Source organism: Leucopleurus acutus, assembly GCF_964270905.1.
Source record: "Leucopleurus acutus genome assembly, chromosome: 6".
Lineage (NCBI taxonomy): Eukaryota > Metazoa > Chordata > Mammalia > Artiodactyla > Delphinidae > Leucopleurus > Leucopleurus acutus.
The window spans coordinates 99,539,587-99,558,745 of record NC_139149.1 but is presented as its reverse complement, the minus strand read 5'-3'; the positions used below and the strand labels follow the sequence as shown (position 1 = coordinate 99,558,745).

The following is a 19,159-nucleotide window of genomic DNA, read 5'->3' as shown; positions in this document are numbered from 1 at the left end:
AACTGTGGCAGGCTGCGAATTGTGAGCTGTGTGCCAAACTCAGAGAGTAACGTGAGAAAACAATGTACCTTAGATTTAATGAAACCTGGTAAATCAACTCGCTCATCTTTGATAAACTGGTGCACCTTCAGCACTGAGGTGAATTAAAGAAAACTCCAGAAAGGGGGACATTTTAGTGGCATCTGGGGCAGTGGGTGAACAAGCTGCGGTTCTAAACCGTCAGCTATAATGATGAGCCAGCTCACTAGGCTGAAGCAACTGTAACAGGGGAGCATGTGAATTTTTTCAGGGGGAAAGTGGAGTCAGTGAATCATGGCTGGAGCTCTGGTCTAAATCAGCAAAAAAACCAAGAAACGCCAAAGGACACAGTATTCCCACCCAGCTGCTTAGCAATGCTTACATGGCCCTAACTCCTCACACTTGGTATCACAGGCTACACTTTTTTCCTTAGGATTTAGGAAAAACAGGGAAAAAAGGAAAATGATTACTGTATAAAAATAGCACTCGACCTGTACTAGCGTCCGTGGCAGGCCTCCTACAGTCATGGCAGCGGCAACAGGAATGATCGATATGCCTGCTTTCACCCCCGCCCCCCTTAACCACTTCAACTGCAGTATGAACCCATCAAGGTGCGCAAACGCGGCAACCCGCCCCGCTCACCGAAGGTAATGTAGCCGATGTTGTCGCCCACGGCGGCATCGGTGTCTTTCAGCTCAAGAGGAGGTTCCCTGTGGCTAAAGAGGACCTGTGGGGCTGTGTGGCTGGCTCTGCGTCCTTCTTTGAACTCCTGCCAGGATGAAGCAAAAAGCAACCAGAAGAGAATCTGGTGTGAGATGAACGGCAACTTACGCTCCAGGGTGTGCCCTATGGGTGTGACCTCTGAGCCCTCTGACCAGCAGAGGCTAATAATAACCTACACCTAATGTGAAATATTACAAGTGCTGGCTGCTATCAATGCACTTCAGATTCAGAGGAGAGATCACAACGTACTTAACAAGCCCGATCTTCAATGAGTGTGGAAAAGCACTGTTAATCCTTTTGCCTTTCTCTTGTTCTGGAAGAACATAGGTGATAAAATTACTTCTGAGACTAAACAGACAGCAAATTGCAAAGCACTGGGAGAACCAGATTACATTCAGGATAATGACTACTGCTTATTAGTCTCTTTTGATTTAATGTGAAAAAAGGTTACATTTTTCAGGAAATTTAAAAAATTTCTGGGTGAATGGAACCCAAGCTTTAGCTTAAGACCTCAAGTTGGGGACTTCCCTGGTGGTGCAGTGTTTGAGAATCCGACTGCCAATGCAGGGGACATGGGTTCAATCCCTGATCCAGGAAGATCCCACATGCCGCGGAGCAACTAAGCCTGTGAGCCGCAACTACAGAAGCCCGTGTGCCACAACTACTGAGCCCGAGTGCTGCAACTACTGAAGCCCGGTGCCTAGAGCCCATGTTCCGCAACAAGAGAACCCACCACAATGAGAAGCCTGCGTACCGCAACGAAGAGTAGTCCCCACACAACCAAAAAAAAAAGACTTCGAGCTGAAGTCTTAACTCATTTAACCTTTGCACACAAAGCCCTTTATGAACTGACAGATTTTTCATCCCTCCTCTCACCCCACCTCCACTTCTTCCAGTTTCATGAATACTATGCTTTCTCTGGGCTCTGAGCCTTTGCACAAGTCTTGTTTCACTGAGGTAACTTAGACCCTGTTACTGTTTAGAATTCATCAATGAGAACTTTAGACCAAATTTAAGCCCTTCTTGGGAGAAGACAACAATGTTAAAGACGTTAAGCAGTCTTAGTGTTCACTGAGAAAAGGAGACTGTGTGACATGAGAATTGGAAGTCCGACTTTTGACTCTCGCTCTAGAATGGCCGTGGATGAAATCACCACCACCCTGCATAAGAGCTCACCTTTGACAAAATGTATCCACCCTCACCAAACTACAGAAAAATGCCTAAGGAAGTAAAACACCAGGCCATTCCTTCCATGTTCTAATCTCCACATCTCAAGCTTTCCCAATCTATACATTCCTGTGTAAATAGACAAGTGATACAAGGAATCCCTGTCTCAACCCAGATCTGCAAGAACAGGACTAGATTTTCCAGCAATGCCAGTAAAACCGCCGATTCAAATTCTCTGAGTGATGGCAGAAGGATGGAACCAAAGGCTTTCCAAGGTCTCTGAGTTTTATGAGTATACTGAAAGCATGTTATATAGCCATTTGGTCTGCAACGCTCTTCTACTGCTGCTCAGATATGACCTCTTCTATAACGTTATCTCCAATAGCCTGGGGGTAGCTGGCTGCTCTCCCCTCAGGGTTCCCATGTCTTTTCTCTACTGTGATACTTTACTATTCATTAATGCGTCTGGCTTCCCCACCAGGTTGTAAAAGTTCCTCAAGCCAAGGATCCTGCTTTTATTCATCTCTGTATCTAGTCCTCTGCCCTTCAAAGAGGCTGTCTAGCACATGGCTTGCTGAATGAAAGAAAGCACCTCTACCCTAGCTGACTTCAGTGCCAGTGTCAGGACACTGTAAAGGAGAAGGGACTATGTTTCCATTTGCAGGTAGGAGAATACGCACCGATCAGCAAGCCTTCAGTAAACGAGGAAGGATAACACCTGAGGAGGTCTAATGCCCAGTCTGGGATCTCGCCTGTTTCACCACCCTGCCTCCTGAGCTCACTGCATGGCTTCTAAAGGTTGGTGGGAAATAAATTAACATCACTGGGTTAGGTTAGCTCCCCTTTGAATTTTGTTCCCCAAAGGAAAAATACTTGGAGAGGGAGGAAAGGATCCAAGATCATTCAAAATGGAAATTCTTAAAGCAAAGCTTGTGAGATTGCCCTTCTCTAGAAAACACCTTTCATTCTGCAACTGGGTTGGGAGGTTCTCTAACTTCTGTCAGTTTTCCTCTTTAGCCTCGGGGGAGAAAACAGAACAGATAATAACTGCCCGCCAGTATTTTCTTGTGTTTAGTAAGCTTCCTGAAGGCTCCGGTTCACTGGTACACGTGGCATTCACAACCAGCTGGAGTATTTGTAAGCCTGTGGTGACTTGGCAGCATTTCAACAGTTCTGTATATGGAAAGTGATACATTTCAAACCTTTCAGACTTGGTTAACAATATACTTCTGATTTGGGGCTATCCTTTAGGCAATCTCATGTTTCTCCTTGGTTTTCTCTCTTACATAACACTTAAAAGCCAATCAACCCACCAACCAGCAGCTCTCTTTTCCTTAGTGTCTTTGTTACATATGTATCAGCAATACTGCCTCTTTTTTCTCCCTCCAGCTGGGATGTCTTTTGAACATCACAATACTATTTCTTTCCTCCATCAAAGCACAATTGACCACAGGAAGTTTAGAATAAACCCAAATATACACAGAAATTTAGTATATGATAAAGGTAGCATCTTAAAATCAGTAGTGTAAACATGGGCTTTTAAATAATTGCTGCTGGGACCAGTGGGTAGCCACTTAGAAAAAAAGATGTATCCACCTTTCATACCATGTACCAAGAGAAACTCCACACAGGTAATAAGATTTATGTGTAAAATATGAAACTATAAAAACACCAGGAAAATAATACAGGTAAACTTCTTTATAACCTTGCAGTAGGGAAGGAGTTTCTAACTATGACTCAAAATCTGGAAGCCATAAGAGGCTGACCAATTTAACTACGTGAAAATAAAGTTCTGCATGGGGAAAAAGCAAAACAAAACAACAACAAAAACAACACACAAAGTCTAACGACTAACTGGAAAAAATATTTGCAATTCTTATCACAGAAAAAGGGCTAATCTCCCTAGCATATGAAGAAATTGAGAAGATCAATAACCCAACAGAAAAATGCATAGGGGACATAAAGAGACATTTCACAGGAAAAAAGAAACAAATAGCCTGCAGCATAAAAAAAGATGTTTTGACCTTGTTCATAAGAAAAGTAGATAGCATTTTTAACCTGTCAGATTGGCAGAAATCCAAAAGTTCAACACTTTGGGGAAATGGACACTCTCATGCATTGGTGGTGGGAGGGCAAATGGCACAACTTCTATGGAGAAGAGTTTGGCAATACCCTCCAAAATTACTCACTTTGAATCAGTGTTCCCAGTTCAGGAAAATATCCTATAGATACAACCCCACATGTATACAGGTAGCAAGGGGCCTAAGGGGCCTCAAAAGGGGCATCTTCACAATTGCCTAAGAGGCAAACTGCTTCTGTCTTGTCTCTGAACATGAAGAAACCAGTGGTTTCCACTTAACTTCTCTTACTTACTAAACTAACTTAAAGATCTAATAATATAAAAAAATCCTAGCTCACCATACTCCAATGTCCAAAAGGGTAACTATTGTTTCTATTGCTTTTCACGTAATAAGCGTTGAAATGAGGATATCTACCAGATTTTCCCTGGTGCTCAGCTCGCACGCCTACAAAGATAATGCCCCAAAGCTGAGCACTGGGACATCCTTATGAGTGGGGAATGGAAACTCCCCGTTTTTTCCTTACGGCAGCAATAAGCATCCCTCTAAGTCTGCCTGCCAAATGACAAAAGCAGGGACTGTGCTCTGCCCCGGTTGGAGGTGCATATGCCAGCATGAGAAAACAGAGACCCGCAGCAAGCAGACAGTGACCATAAGGAACTGCAAACAGCCTCCCCAGGTCACAACACTCTGCGCTGGGCATCCACTGTTCTCCCTTCTCCTAGAAATTTAAAACAGCTAGGCCCAGGACAATGATCAGATGATTTATTCTGGAGGGGAAAACCAGCCAAATAAGTCCAGCTTTCTATGGTCATTTCAAATAAATTACCTCAGCCTTTGAGTTTGGAGAGGGAGGCAGGGCAGATGGCTTCCTGAGCACTGCCTTCTCACATGGTGCCAGGCCCATCACTCACTGGAGAAACTGTCAGTGCAAAAATGCAGACTTTCTTTTTCCTTTTAGAAGTGCCCTACCACATGTACTTTGAGGGAGAGCTTAAGTTCACATGCAAAAAAGAACACACAAACTTCTCCTAAGGAACAAATCTCCAGCACACTCTCCAAGATCAGATCTGTTTAAAGTATAAAAATAAGTTAAGATGTTGTCTGGAATAAAATGGAACAAGACTGGTAAAAAACCAGCCAAATCTAAATATATAGTTCATAGCTTTTAAAATTAGCTTGTCAGTCTGGATTTAGCCCAATTTCTGAGCTACTGCGTTTAATTCCCCTGTCAATTCTGCATAGAAACGCATGAAATGCCTGCCTGAGGCTTACATTTAGGACCCAAGATATACATATCTATATATATATGTACATACACACACACTTTCGTAAGTTTGAGTACTCTCAAATGCTGCGTCAATATTCCAATTTTTCTGCACGGGGACTACAAAATTAGTTTCTGATTAATTAGCTTAAACACAAAAAGCCATGGGCTTCCCTGGTGGCACAGTGGTTAAGACTCCACATGCCAATGCAGGGGACATGGGTTCAATCCCTGGTCCGGGAAGATCCCACATGCCACAGAGCAACTAAACCCATGCGCCACAACTACTGAGCCTGTGCTCCAGAGCCTGCGACCCACAACTACTGAAGCCCGCACACCTGAGCCCGTGCTCTGCAACAAGAGAAGCCACCACAATGAGAAGCCTGCACACGGTAACAAAGAGTAGCCCCCGTTCGCCGCAACTAGAGAAAGACCGCGCGCAGCAACAAAGACCCAACACAGCCAAAAATAAATAAATTTATAAAAACAAAAAAACCCAAAAAGCCAGCACAGATGGATCAAACTGAGAATATCCTTTTTGAAGATTTCCCTAGCCACTTAGAATGGCTACACATAAAGTATTCTCACTATATTAAGCACAATTGTCTTTCAACCTAACCTGGCAAAAGAGATTCTGTCCCAGAATTCTTAAATCTCTTCACCCTGCTAAGGAACAGAATGAACCTACAAGTGTTTTGAAATTTAACCACTGTACTAGATTTTGAATGCTGAGCCATCTCAGAAGAAACCAGCCAGGATACCACTTCACCAATGAGCTCTCACATCCTAAAGCCAGCAACTGGTTAGCAGACAGCATGACAAAGCCACAGCGGGTGTGTTGTGTCAGACCTGAGTCCAACCGTACCAGAAATCCAATTACAAAATGTCCTGCTAAACCCCATTACTCTTCTAGTAGATGAGCTTCTTCTGAGGGAGGCACTCCCTCCATGGGGGCCTCGGTCAAACTCAGGCCCCTTCTCTTCACTGTCAGTTCGACAACTCTACCCTATTAATGCATTACCTACTACTTAAGAATTTTCTCTAGATTCCATTCTAAAAAGACTTTATTTGGGACTAAGTCAAGCCAGTAGACCTTGCTAGAAACTTGAGGAAACATAAGAGGGCAGGAAATGTGACCAAGCTTTAAATTAAAGACCCCACGGGAGGAAGGATGCTTAATATTCAGTCATTTTGTCAGTATGTTTAATATTCAATTCACCCTCTAGTCCAGTCCTGCAAAAGGGCTAAATCCACCAAGAAAGAAAATTCATGAGTTTGATGGGGGCTGTTTAATCAAAGGAGCTGCCAGTTCTATGCTCATGGTGTGCTTTGATGACGAGGTGTAAGTCACCAGGCCATGGCTCCCCCCCAAGATATCTGCTCCATACCTGCATGAACACCTTTCCAATGACCACATCGTCGTCATCCTTAAACACTGTGCTGAAGACTACTGTGACTCTGTCCTTTTTAGACTCAACATACCTGAGGGAAACAAAACCCATGAGAGTGAGTACAGAACCAGAACAGGGTTTTGTCAAGAACTTGCTCTACAAGTGAAGTAGGAGGGTAAAGTCACGAATCTGTTAATTCATAAAACAAGGTGGCCAACAAAGTCAGTATAATAAATGCATGCCAAAATAAATAAATAAATAAATAAATAAATGCATGCCCTATGTGAGGCAAGAGATGAAAATCACCCAAAGTGGATGTTACTAACTTGTCTACATGCTCCGACATGGAATCCAGAGTTAGTGATTCTCAGAATTCCACTTTAAAGAATGTATTCCTTTATATACTATGAGACTCACAGCATGTAGATGATCCAAGAGTTGCAACAACACAGAACCTACAGTCACCCTCTGCCTCCCGATTATCCAGCTATACTACTGAAGGGGACTCAAAATGATGGTGCCTTAAAGGAGAGCACTGGATTCTCTTTTCATCTTTTGCCAACTTTCAGTATCTGGAGACAAGAAGTGGCCTTTCCCCCTCAACACTTACATCCTGGGTTAAAAAATTTTATGAGAAAGACACTTGGGGGATTCACACAATAGAGTTTAAGGTTTGACTTAGCCGAATGACTTTCAGTAAGCATGTGTGACAGCCACACCAGGCTTCAGGACCAAATTCTATACTCACATGGTCTCATCATCCCTATAATGGATAACTGCCCTGTTCTCTCCTTCCTTGCCCTCTTCTTGGAATTGGAAATATTTCTCAAAGACAGAGGCAAAACAGTTTCGTTTCAACATGCCAGCCTGATGCACGATGGAATCCTTGGATGCAGGCAGATTTTCAAGGTCATATAGCAAAGAGACATTGTATCCTGGAGGGGAAAAAAAACACCCAACAATTATATTAAAAAAAACTTTACAGGTTCTAATGACATTTTATTTTGTCTCAATGTCTATACTTTTAACCCAGGTAGAAAGCTGTCCATTCCCATTTACTTCAAAGGGCAAATGAGATGAAATAAAAAAATCTTAATTCTTGCAGAATTACTGTAAATATATATATAGCTAATTAACAGATAATATGCAAAAATTTGAATCAATATCAAAGATGACTGATTACAAATAAGGAATGGGAGGAAGTCATAATCCTGGAAACTTCATTAGAAATTTAATGTTCCAGACACAGCTGTGAAGGGGGCTGAAGATGCTATCAAGCTATAATATGAGTTACATATTTTCCTCTGAGGTTTAACATGCCAAGTGCCAACACGGCCAGCAGTTGGGCTGCTTTTTGATAATAAAATATACCCGCTTACATGCTATCACAAACCCTGAGGATGGAGGTAGGGAAAAAAACCTAAAAAGGGAAAAAAAAGGGTACATATACCTCCCCAATAGATTTGTGTACCCTGTAAAATTTTCAAGGTGTTTTAAAATATTTGACTTCATTTGATCTCCATAAGAATTCTTTGGGGACTTCCCTGGTGGTGCAGTGGTTAAGAATCTGCCTGCCAATGCAGGGGACACGGGTTCGAGTCCTGGTCCGGGAAGATCTCACATGCCGCAGAGCAACTAAGCCTGTGCGCCACAACTGAGCCTGCGCGCTACAGCCCGCAAGCCAAAACTACTGAGCCTGTGTGTTGCAACTATTGAAGCCTGTGCGTCTAGAGCCCGTGCTCCACAAGAGAAGCCACTGCAATGAGAAGCTCTCACACTGCAACGAAGAGTAGCCCCCTCTCGCCACAACTAGAGAAAGCCCGCGTGCAGCAACGAAGACCCAACGCAGCCAAAAATAAATAAATAAAATTAAAAAAACAAAAAGAATTCTTCGAAATAGGTAGGCCAGAATATGGTTATTCTCATTTTAGAGGGAAAAAGAGGTTCAAAGAAGCAAAGTGCCAGGCCAAATGCAGCATGATATAAAGGTGGAGGCAACTGTTTCTTGAGCTGAACAAAAAACTGGGTCCAAATCCTGGCGTTGACACTTCTGGCCTTGGACAAATTGCCTAACTTCTACAATTCCTGCATCTGTTCAAAAAAAAAGGGTGGTGAGTTGGGGGAGGCTGCTGGGAGAATTAAAAGAACACACAGTATTTAAAGTGCCTGGAACATAGCAGGTCATCAATAAACGGGGCAGAACAGAGACTGAAGTCCGAGTGTACTGACCACTACACTATTCTGCCTCCTTTATAGCGTGTCCAGCACAAATTCCAACAAGGCTGGGATGCTTTATTTTATAATCTAGCCAAATAATACCTGCCCAAAAACCTACAGATGATTCTGCAAGAGTATCTGTACATCACCGAGGATCATTTCATATTCTAGACAACTGATCGCAATAATTTTGCCAGAACTGTATAGATTTCACATTTCCAAGTATCTTAGACCTCTATACTTTGTTATTATTTAATTTTTTTCCAAAAGCATTCCTGGGGTCTGTGTTTTTTGTTGGATCTATCCTCACTGAGAGCACTGGCTGGCTATCTAAATCTCTGTTCTAGATCGTGCTTAGCACATTTTTGGCACTCCAATATTAAATAATACCAATCACCATTCCATTTTGGATACCTGAAAACCAGATAAATAGACCACAAGATTAGATTAAAAAAGAAAATATTTAAACTTGAGGTTTGCTATTTTTAAGAAGCCAAATAAAACAAACGAAATAAAACTATAACTGAAGCCAGACTTAAGTACGGCTTCTGACATGATGAACAGAACATACTGAAGAAAAGTAAAAATCTAGTATGCCCTGCTGAGTTTTCCAAACTTGCCTAGATAAATCCATAGAAAAAGAGGAAGAGACATGCTACCTTCACATCTTTTTATACTTTGCACTTGTCTGAACACAAGGTCTGCAATTTGGTAGCGTGTGCTTTAGCACAGAAAGCGGAAGAGAAGGCCCAGAGACAGAAACATAAGCTCTCTGAGTTATACTCTGCTTGTTCTGATAGATTTTAGGATCTGAGCGGTGACAAGCATGTCTGAGAGTTCCTTTATGCTTTTTCTGCTATAGTTCTTTTTTTTCCTTTCTTTCTGAAATTCCTTGATTCCTCTTAAAGCCTACAGTGTTATTTATCTTTTGGCTTTTATTTCTGAGATACGTTTGGACCATCAATTTGGGGATTAACACATTTCAGTATTCTTTAGGAGTGCAAAGCTCTCATCCATAAATACTCCTAGTAGCAAGTTACATTCCAAAGGCGCTTTTTCTTTATAGATATTTTGTTTCCAAAGCAGCACATAAGAGTCACAGGAAGGTATTCTAATGGGAATGGTGAGATGGTGTCATGTTGTTGTTTTGCGGTACGCGGGCCTCTCACTGTTGTGGCCTCTCCCGTTGCGGAGCACAGGCTCCGGACGCGCAGGCTCAGCGGCCATGGCTCACGGGCCTAGCCGCTCCGCGGATGTGGGATCTTCCCGGACCGGGGCACGAACCCGTGCCGTGTCCCCTGCATCGGCAGGTGGACTCTCAACCACTGCGCCACCAGGGAAGCCCTGTTGTTGTTTTTAAAGTAACTTGTTAAAAGAGACAGACACACCTTCCTTTTTAGAAGGATTTGTTAGTCAAGGTACCACAGTCACAGGATTTGAGTAACAAATATTATGTTCAAACAGTCTTACAACTTGGTCCTGACTATGCGGCCCCGGCTAGACACCTCAGAATTTGAAACTACCACTTAATCATAGGGATAAAAATACTGTTTATTTTTTTCTACTTTAAACTTCCTTTAAAGCTGTGTAACATAGCTGTTCTAATCAAGGACGGCCATGGTGCTTTCCAATACCTCTGGCCACGAAGGAGGCAGAGATCACTGATCAGAACAGATGAAAGGGGCTGAAATTTTTGTTACTTGAAAATGTGAGAATAGTTGTGAATATTGCTTTTCCTTCTCCAAATGTACAGTGTACAGACAAACGTGTTACTAGGGGCTGGGAGGGAGACTCAATGTTTGCTTAGTCTTCTCAAAAGGCATTTTAATCATCATGGGCAAACAAAGGTGGCCCTCTGGCTGAAACATTAAGGGAGAGTCATTAGGCCTTAGCCAGTAAATGTTAAAAATGGCATACATCAATTCTCTGTGTGACTATAACAATAATGTGAACCATTACCGGACAATGCAAACCCCTTAAAAGCTATTTTTACGGAAAGAGTTGAAGTGGGAACTGAACTCATGCAAAAATATTTGTAAGATGAATTAACATTTAAACGAAATCCTTTGGCTAAAAAAGCACAGCACAAAAAAGGACAGGTCTCTTTCTATGTCATCCCACAGCTGCTCACATTACTACATACCTGATTCTGGATTTACCAAAAAACTCCCGTACACTCTCTTTAATAACTAGAAAACACAAAAACAAACAGGTTAATTCAAAGTCCATGATAATTTCATTATTTTCAAAGCACTGTGCTGGCTAAGCTTTTCCTAAGCCAGCGTTCTTCCTAAGTTTCAAATGGCGAATGAGAAACTGGATAGAGGGGGAAGCAGATTTATCTGAGTTACCAAGCAAATCACTCACAGAACTGCAATTAACTCCAAAAGGTTGGTCTAGGATCTGTGTTTCAATCAAGGTTCACCCTTTACTCTTTTAGGACTCAGTCACACCCGTTACATGACGAGATACAACCAGAACTGTCGGGAACTGATTCCAGTTAGCTTATCTTGTATGCTTTAAAATTATTTAGCTCACCATCATCTTTTTTTAAAAGACAAAAAGCAATGGATAACTGAATCTTAGCCAGTTATTTATGCTGGTGGGTCCACAGAAGCTTGTACTCTCTAAATGTCTTCTTCTCAAAACCAACAAACAGCTGGCTACTTCCCAGCTTTTTGGAGTAAATGATAAAACAAGAGCCCCTTTTACACCTTCTTATTTTTTCTCTGCCGGTATGACTGCTCTCCCTGGTAGAAACTGCTCCTAGGCTGACATGGTTTAAGAAACAAACTTTTTATTCGGGAAGGAACAGTTCTGACTTAAACGTTATATGGGACATATTAAGCGGAAGAAAGGCAGTTATTTGAAGAGAGAAAAAAAATAAATATTAAAGTCACTAGAATTTAATAACCTCTCAGTATTTAGTAGTCTTTATATGTTTAAGAGGCAAAACACTGACAGGGCTTATTACTATGTCTCCTTAAAACCTTACACTTAGGGAGGCAAGGTGTCATCACTATTTTATAGGAAGGTAGAACTGAGGCCAATATATTAACCCTCAGTAGTATAACAGGCTGTAGGGTTTTGTCTCTAGGCATCCAATTTCTAACTCTATGCCACCACAAACACACTAATGATTCTCTTGCATTTTCTGGGATATCAAAAAAAGAGGTACTGAATCCAAGACAAGTTACCAAGTTAAAAATGAACAAGAGTACAAACTTGTTTTAATTGTAAGAGTGGCATGTGTGTTTTAAAGGATCCCACTAGCCAGCGAAAAGCACTGCGAACACAGGCAGCACTAGAGTGGAGGTCCATGTGAGCAGGGCCTCTGTCTCGTTCACTCCTGTGGTCTCACTGCCCATCTCTGACATCCGGGGACTCATAATAGATCTGAGCAAATGTCGATGCTTTTCTTCTAATCTTATTTTCAATGTACTCTCTAGGTTATTTAAAACAAACACAACAAACAAACCAGGAGCAAACCATTTATTTCACGTCCCATTTAAAAAAATTATCACATGGTAGGTTCTTTCCCCCCATTCTTCAATATTCTTTAGTATTCCACATATCAATCATTATCCTATAGCTGGAAGCAATTCTCAACGTGCAAAACTTGGATAATAGGGTGGACCTCACCGCATGAATCCGTGACCACACTTTTTGTATAAAGGTAAAAGATAAGTAATGTCACATGTAGTTCCTATTTGGTGACCATACAGCCACTGTAAGGTATCTCTTTTACAGAAGAGGAACTAAAGGGAGAAGTTCAAGGTCATAGAGTCTGTTGACCTTCAGGTGTCCCATATACCACTTCTCCTTAACTGTCTGGGGGAAAAATAAAGTAACACACATATCTCATTAACAATTTTAACTAGCTACAATTCTGTACTGTGTGTACTTGGAGGAAGGGAAAATCAGATGTGGGAGAAACCACAGCACCTAAGATTTACTTTAATTCCAAGTTACCAAATTAATACTCTGAGATCTAAGAGGTTTTTAGAGCCAAAATTACACCACATTCAACTCCTCTGCGCCCTCCTCTTGGCAAAACCAGCCAGCGCTTCCCTGCTGACTTCACTTGCACTTTTAACCATGATTCACTTTTCAATTTGTGCCCCCTCTTTAACAGGCCACCAGAAGTTCAGACCTTCCCACCCCAGCAGCTGAGGCTTTCTGCTTTGAAAAAGGGCCTGTGACAAAGTAACAAGCTTCCTGTGGTTATCCCAGGCTGGTCACTGTTTAACCAACCCAGGGAGCCATTTACTGTGCACTCTGCCCCAACACTGCGAATGTTACGTACTCCACCCACTTGAGTGGGTGGGGCTGTTTCTTTGACCCTTGTGGTACCTACGAGAATAGCAATGTGTTCTGGAGTTCTACCATAAGGAAAGCACAGACTGGAAAGGAGATTTAAGAAATCTAGCTTAACACTTTCTCTCCCTCCCATGGATTGTTCTTATTGCACCTATATCTTTAAAGAGAGAGGACTATCTAGGGAGAATGATCACACAATTTTTTAGTTGTTTGTTCAAATGTTCAACAGTTCTTTCCAGGTAGTTGTCTTCTACTTCATCTAATGCCCGGCCAGCTTAATGCCATTTGTTTCCCCTTGCTCTTCATCTGGTAAAGAGTCAGCCACTATCACTTATATAATTAATAATCTTTCAAATGCTTTAAAAGACTAGGTCTTTCTCCTGAAGCTCTTCCTTTTCGGGTAAAATAACCCTGAATACAAATTCTCTACACCATCCTTCTTCCCTTGAATTTATGAGGCAAATCAGAAAAGGTTTTAGCTCTACCCTTGAACTTACAGGGCAAACCAATCACATATGAAGAAGGAAGGGAAGTGACGGTGTATGGCTCTTGGTATTCTTCATGGTTAACATCAATTTTAATTTTTATTGTTAAGATTTTGATTATACTCTTTTGCAAACAGCCTTTTTCATTACATAAATTTTAAAGAAGTCAAAAGCTACTACTCTTAATCAGAAAGAAAATATATCTGATTTCATTCACCAGACTGTATCTTCATTCACCAGATTAAGGAGAACCTACTTTGTTAAAACTAAAAGATATTTGAAAACTGATTCAGGAACTGAGTCATACTTCCTGCTTTGAGACCCAACCACAACGTGCACACACTGGTGTAATAGCATTTTCTTTCTTCCATAAATGGCTCTCCCCAGAGCAAACATAGTTCAACAGGAACCAAACCCAATGAAAGAAGTCAGTGAATAAAGCATGGCCATCAGAGTTTCAAAACGCATGGACACCCTTTCTTATTTCCCCTAAGTTAGTCATAAAGAAGAGCAGATACTTAAAGAGGCCAGCTCTAAAGAGCATTAAATTTAAAAATTGAAAGGGCAGATTTGTGCCTAAATTTCCAAAATAAGAAATTAAGATTGTAAACTTGAAACAGGTCAGAGGTTATATACCTACTTCACAATGTAACAGAAATAGAACAGAACCCATCTCAGTCTTGTGATAGTTATTTTTGTATTGGTCAAGGAAAAGTATTCTTTGCTCCATTTTTTGAGAACTAAAGCTCTTTTTGATTTCATTGGTTAGAGAACATCTTTATTTCTTCAGAGTAAAAAAACAGGCAAGCAAAGAACCAAAACTCTTTCTGGGAAACACCCTTCTTTACGACTATGGGAAACAGAGTCAAGAGCCCCTGGTTAGGTGAGCAAGCCAACCAGAGTGGCCCGTGCCAGTAGGGATGACTCAGTGCCGTGGATCTTCTAGGAGTGGCAAGCTACCAAGAAAAGGTGAGAAGGAAAAAAGAGTCCCAAGGAAAAGTGATGTGGAACTTACCTCATCAGCACCATGTGCCTGAAGTTCCTTGTAGAATTTCAAAGAAATACTGACCATTACTTTTGTTTTGTCTCCATTAGGATTTGAAATATGATAGAGGACTCCATCAAAATCTGCAAGGAAAAGCAAATAAGGTTGCTTAAGTTGGGAACAGGGAATAATATCTCAAAGTACTTGCCTACATGTTGCAGGCCACAAGGAAGTCTCCCTTACAAGTAGGCATATAAGTGAAACTGCATTTATTTTAAATCCATGTGGAAAGTCAGCAGAAACACTGAGATAGAATTAGAGAGTACCTATCTCTTTGCTCTTTTCTAAAATTACAAAGCTATTTTTACTTTAATCACAGCTTGGTGCTGAAAGAATTTGAAAAAAAATCTTTATTGTGATGTATTTTAAACACGTATAAAATATAATTTATAACAAACCCCTATTCTCATCATGGCTTCAACAATTATCAACATATGGCCAATCTTGTTTCACTCAGACACACCCCTTGCCAATGATTTATTCTGAAGCAAATTGCACACGTCACTTCATCCATAAATATTTCAGAATACACCTCTAAAAGGTAAAGAAGACAGTTGAAAAGAAAAGAAAATAACCCCAATTCCACTGTCATGCCTAAATTAAAAAAAAATTTATTAATATCAAATATCCAGTCAAGCACTGAAATATTGTCTCAAGAATTTAAAAAAAATATTGTTGTCTTACTTATGTAAAACGTTCAAAGAAGAGAATGAATAATATTAAGCCATTCTTGATTAGGCCTGATAGCTTAGCTGACTTTTTTTTTTGTCTTTTAGCCTATTACCTTTTTTAAAATTTGGACCAAGCTGTTAGTCTCCAAAAACTGAGTGACAGTGGTGATGTTAGTGAGGTTTTTTCAATATAGAATCCCTGTGCACAGATAATCATCATAGTACCAAGTTGAAGGAATCAAATGGAGCCACATTTAAATAAGTCTAATTTGAATTTCAGAATGTGCTGTGTTGGGACGTTGTGGCCACCTTTGCCACGCATGTTCTGTTGATTCTGTCAATAAAGAAGACTTCAGCTTCAAAAAAAAATTTTTTTTTGTCTTATTTGAATTAGGATCCAAACAAGCCCACACACTGCATTTGGTTATCCCTTAAGTTTCTGTACTCCACAGGCCTCCCCTCTCTTGTAGTTCCTGAAACCAGGTGCTGAGTGTAATTACTTTAGGGAGATCTGGCATTGCTAGTTAGTATGAGGGGAAGGGGATGGTGCCTGGCCTCCAAGTCACAGCACTTCAGAGCTGCAAAAAGTGTTCCAAGATCATCTAGCCAAGTACCCTCATTTCTACAGAGCACAACTATCCAACTCCTCAAAGTTCACACAGCAAGTGAGTAGTATCAATACCTAATTCTTTCTAGGAAAAGAAAGCAGTAACATCTCTCTCTGACTTGTGGAACAGGTCTCTAGCACTTTTGTGATTCCCCACTCCTCTAGTGCTAGGCAAACTAAGATGATGGTTAAAGATAATAACAAAATATTTCCAAATTTAAAAAACCTTAGTTTGTACCACAAAATTAAACCCAAACTTCTAAGATATGAGCAGGCAACTTTATATAGCTCACTAAATCCATGGAATAATCATCTAAAATAAAGACCCCCCCCACACACACACAAAGACAATCAAGATAGTAGCCCTAAAAAGCTTATTTTAGGAAGAATTTTATTTTCTATTTTTTATATTGTGCCTTCTTCTTAGTAGGTGAGATAAAGGCACTTACCTGCAAATGTTACTTCTACAGCTTCTGGTTTGTTTCTGCAAAACAAAACAAGTCCTTTAGTTAAGATAACTATATTGCTGGGACTTCCCTGGTGGTCCAGTGGTTAAGACGCCACACTTCCAATGCAGGGGGCATGAGTTCGATCCCTGGTCAGGGAACTAAGATTCTGCGTGCCGCATGGTGCAGCCAAAAAACAATATAACTATATTGCTGTTTGCCTTCAAGGGGACTTGCAAAAGGCTCCTGAGCTTTATTTAAGATCGGACCATCCTGTAAAAATCTTATACTTACCATTGATCCAGGTACACAATTCATTTTCTTATGCATCTAAACCTCTGTAGTTATTTAGGGTGGAGGACTGAAAAAAGGAAGCAGGACAGATAAAGCTTTTGTTTTGCAGCTGGAATCTCTGCTGTGGTTGTGCTCACCTTCAATTCTCAACTCCTTAAGACCATGATAGACGTTTGAATATGTGACCCACAAAATGCCCTCTTTTGGTCAATCCCTCCCCCACGGGACATACTCAGTGGAGGTAGCACACTCAGCAGGAAAACTTCTAAACAGAGCATAGAATGGTTTAAATTTACTTAAAGTGAACGGATGATTTCAGGCTATAAACGATACAGTTCTATTCCATTTCAAAGACAATCTGTCTTCCTACACATCTTTCCCTCTCCCTTACATGAGCGAAGTACTCACCACTCTCCTTAGTGAAGCCCTCTTTGGTTCCACCCTATTTTTTTTGGTTTTGTTTTTAAATTCCAGTGTGTACGTCCATAAAGTATAGCACAAAATAACACTGCGAAATCACTGAGAACAGTTAAGACACCTGTTTTCCAACTTTAGCCTTTTCTCCAGGACCATGTTTTCAGACAAATTAACACTACACACCTTCTTTTTCTTGCCTATTCATCTATGAAATGGGAGAACACAAATGATCCTACCTACCTCTCACAACTGCTAAAGATAAAACAAGAGAACAGACACAGAAGAACTTATCCTGGAAGGCAAAGACAGTCTAACACCTTCTGGGCGATTCCCAGATGAGCCTGGAACATGGACTTCTATTTGATAAATGCTGCTGAGTTATTACCTAGAAAGCATGACATATATCCTAGCTATAAACAATAACCAGTCAATTAACCTCCAGTGAAAAGCTACTTTACATGCTTTCCTCACTTCTCCTCAAAGCCCAATGGCAGGAATCGAATGAAGACTCTACAGTTTTATCAGCTAACACCCTAAAACTCAAATGATTCCACTTTGTTTTATGGGCCAGCAGACAAGATATACACATTTTCATATTTACTCTTGCCTAGCTTGCTCAAGACCTCATGATCAAGTGCGTATCTCTTTTACTATCTCCGCTCCCTCACCTGTAAAAGGAACAAAGACTGAGTTACCCTCCAGAGTTGCTGGGAAATAATGGAATAGATAACGTGGTTTATGACTGTTAAAAAGCTGCAGTAGAGCTAAACAATGCCTTTCAAGGAAACTGGCCTCTCCTAAGCATATGTTAGCCCTGTCGTAAAATCAGCCTATACAAATAACATACAAAGTTCCACTCTGCTTCTTCAAAGCCATCCATCCATATGTGACTTAGATAAAGTATTTTGGGTGTCTGAGAATCGAAGCATCAAGTGGGTTTATGGACAACCAGTGAGTTCGGAATATGATGAAAAGAACTGTATAAAAATTTAAGTTGTTTCTGATCTTTCATTTGAAATTGTAGCCTGGAGACTAAGGCAATGACTGGCCAACCACCATTTTTCTCTTCTAGAAAACAGGAGCCAAGGAAGAAGTAGACACGTTAATCTACGGCCCGCTTGAGTGAAATATTAAGAGGCTGCACAACGGGAGGAAGCACTGAAGCACATTTTCCAGAGGAAGGCTGGCTGTGCCAAAGAGGCAGGGTGGAGGCTTATAAAAGGCCACATTGTATCACTTAGTAGGCGGCTGGTTTTGTTTTTTTGTTTGTTTTTTTTTAACCTTTAGGCTTTAATTCAGCCAAGGAAGGACTGAGTTCCTCACTTTCTCACTTCATCAACAGACCGAGAAAAATCAAGTATAGATAAAAAACCTTAGAGTTCCAACATTTTGACTCAGAAATTCTGCATTTCTCTAGCCCGTAAAGTTCCCTGAGCACAGCTCCCCACTGGGAGAACTCTCTAAGATCTATACTACGTGGTTTGCTGTTTGACTTGGGAATATTTGTCAAATCACTGCCATTAATATTTTAGCTTACTATTTATGGCTGCATAAAGGTTGTAGAGGAGAGAGGCAGGCTGCTGAGGAGAGCACTGGGTCAAAGGAGTCCTCCTGAGGCATCAGCTGGGAGTCAGAGGTCTGAGAACTCCGTGCCCCAACATGGAGACTGCACAGAGCGGGAAATACACCAGGACAGGGCCATGACTCAATTCCAAGACCAGGTGTTTCTTATTTACTTTTGTGGTTTAAAATCATGGAGCTAGAAGGGAATAAGATTGGTCTGGGAGAAAGTGTACCATTTAATAGGCCAAAAGGGTAAATCGTTATTTTCTGTTCCACTGTCTGCTAAAGTTTCAGATGCTGCCGGTGAGTTTAATCACAGAAAAAGCATGTCTTTCAGAGTTGACTCTTCACCTCAAGTTCTGTCCCTTACTGGCTATGTAACCACAGGCAATGTTACTCAAACGTCTGCGAGCCTAAAATTCCTTTTCTAGAAAACGGAGATTAAAAGCA

At 41.0% G+C, this 19,159-nt stretch overlaps 1 protein-coding gene across 2 annotated transcripts in view; it reads right to left on the bottom strand.

The window, feature by feature from the left end:
- Positions 1 to 19,159, bottom strand: part of ARPC2 (actin related protein 2/3 complex subunit 2) — a 30,545-nt gene that overhangs the window by 4,568 nt on the left and 6,818 nt on the right. For both annotated transcript variants that reach the window (XM_082841377.1, XM_082841378.1), the window contains exons 3-8: positions 16,439 to 16,473; positions 14,682 to 14,794; positions 11,005 to 11,050; positions 7,393 to 7,579; positions 6,642 to 6,735; positions 661 to 787 (exon numbers count right to left, since the gene is read on the bottom strand). In XM_082841377.1, the coding sequence (XP_082697503.1) occupies positions 661 to 787; positions 6,642 to 6,735; positions 7,393 to 7,579; positions 11,005 to 11,050; positions 14,682 to 14,794; positions 16,439 to 16,473 (602 nt within the window). The remainder of the gene's footprint in view (positions 1 to 660; positions 788 to 6,641; positions 6,736 to 7,392; positions 7,580 to 11,004; positions 11,051 to 14,681; positions 14,795 to 16,438; positions 16,474 to 19,159) is intronic.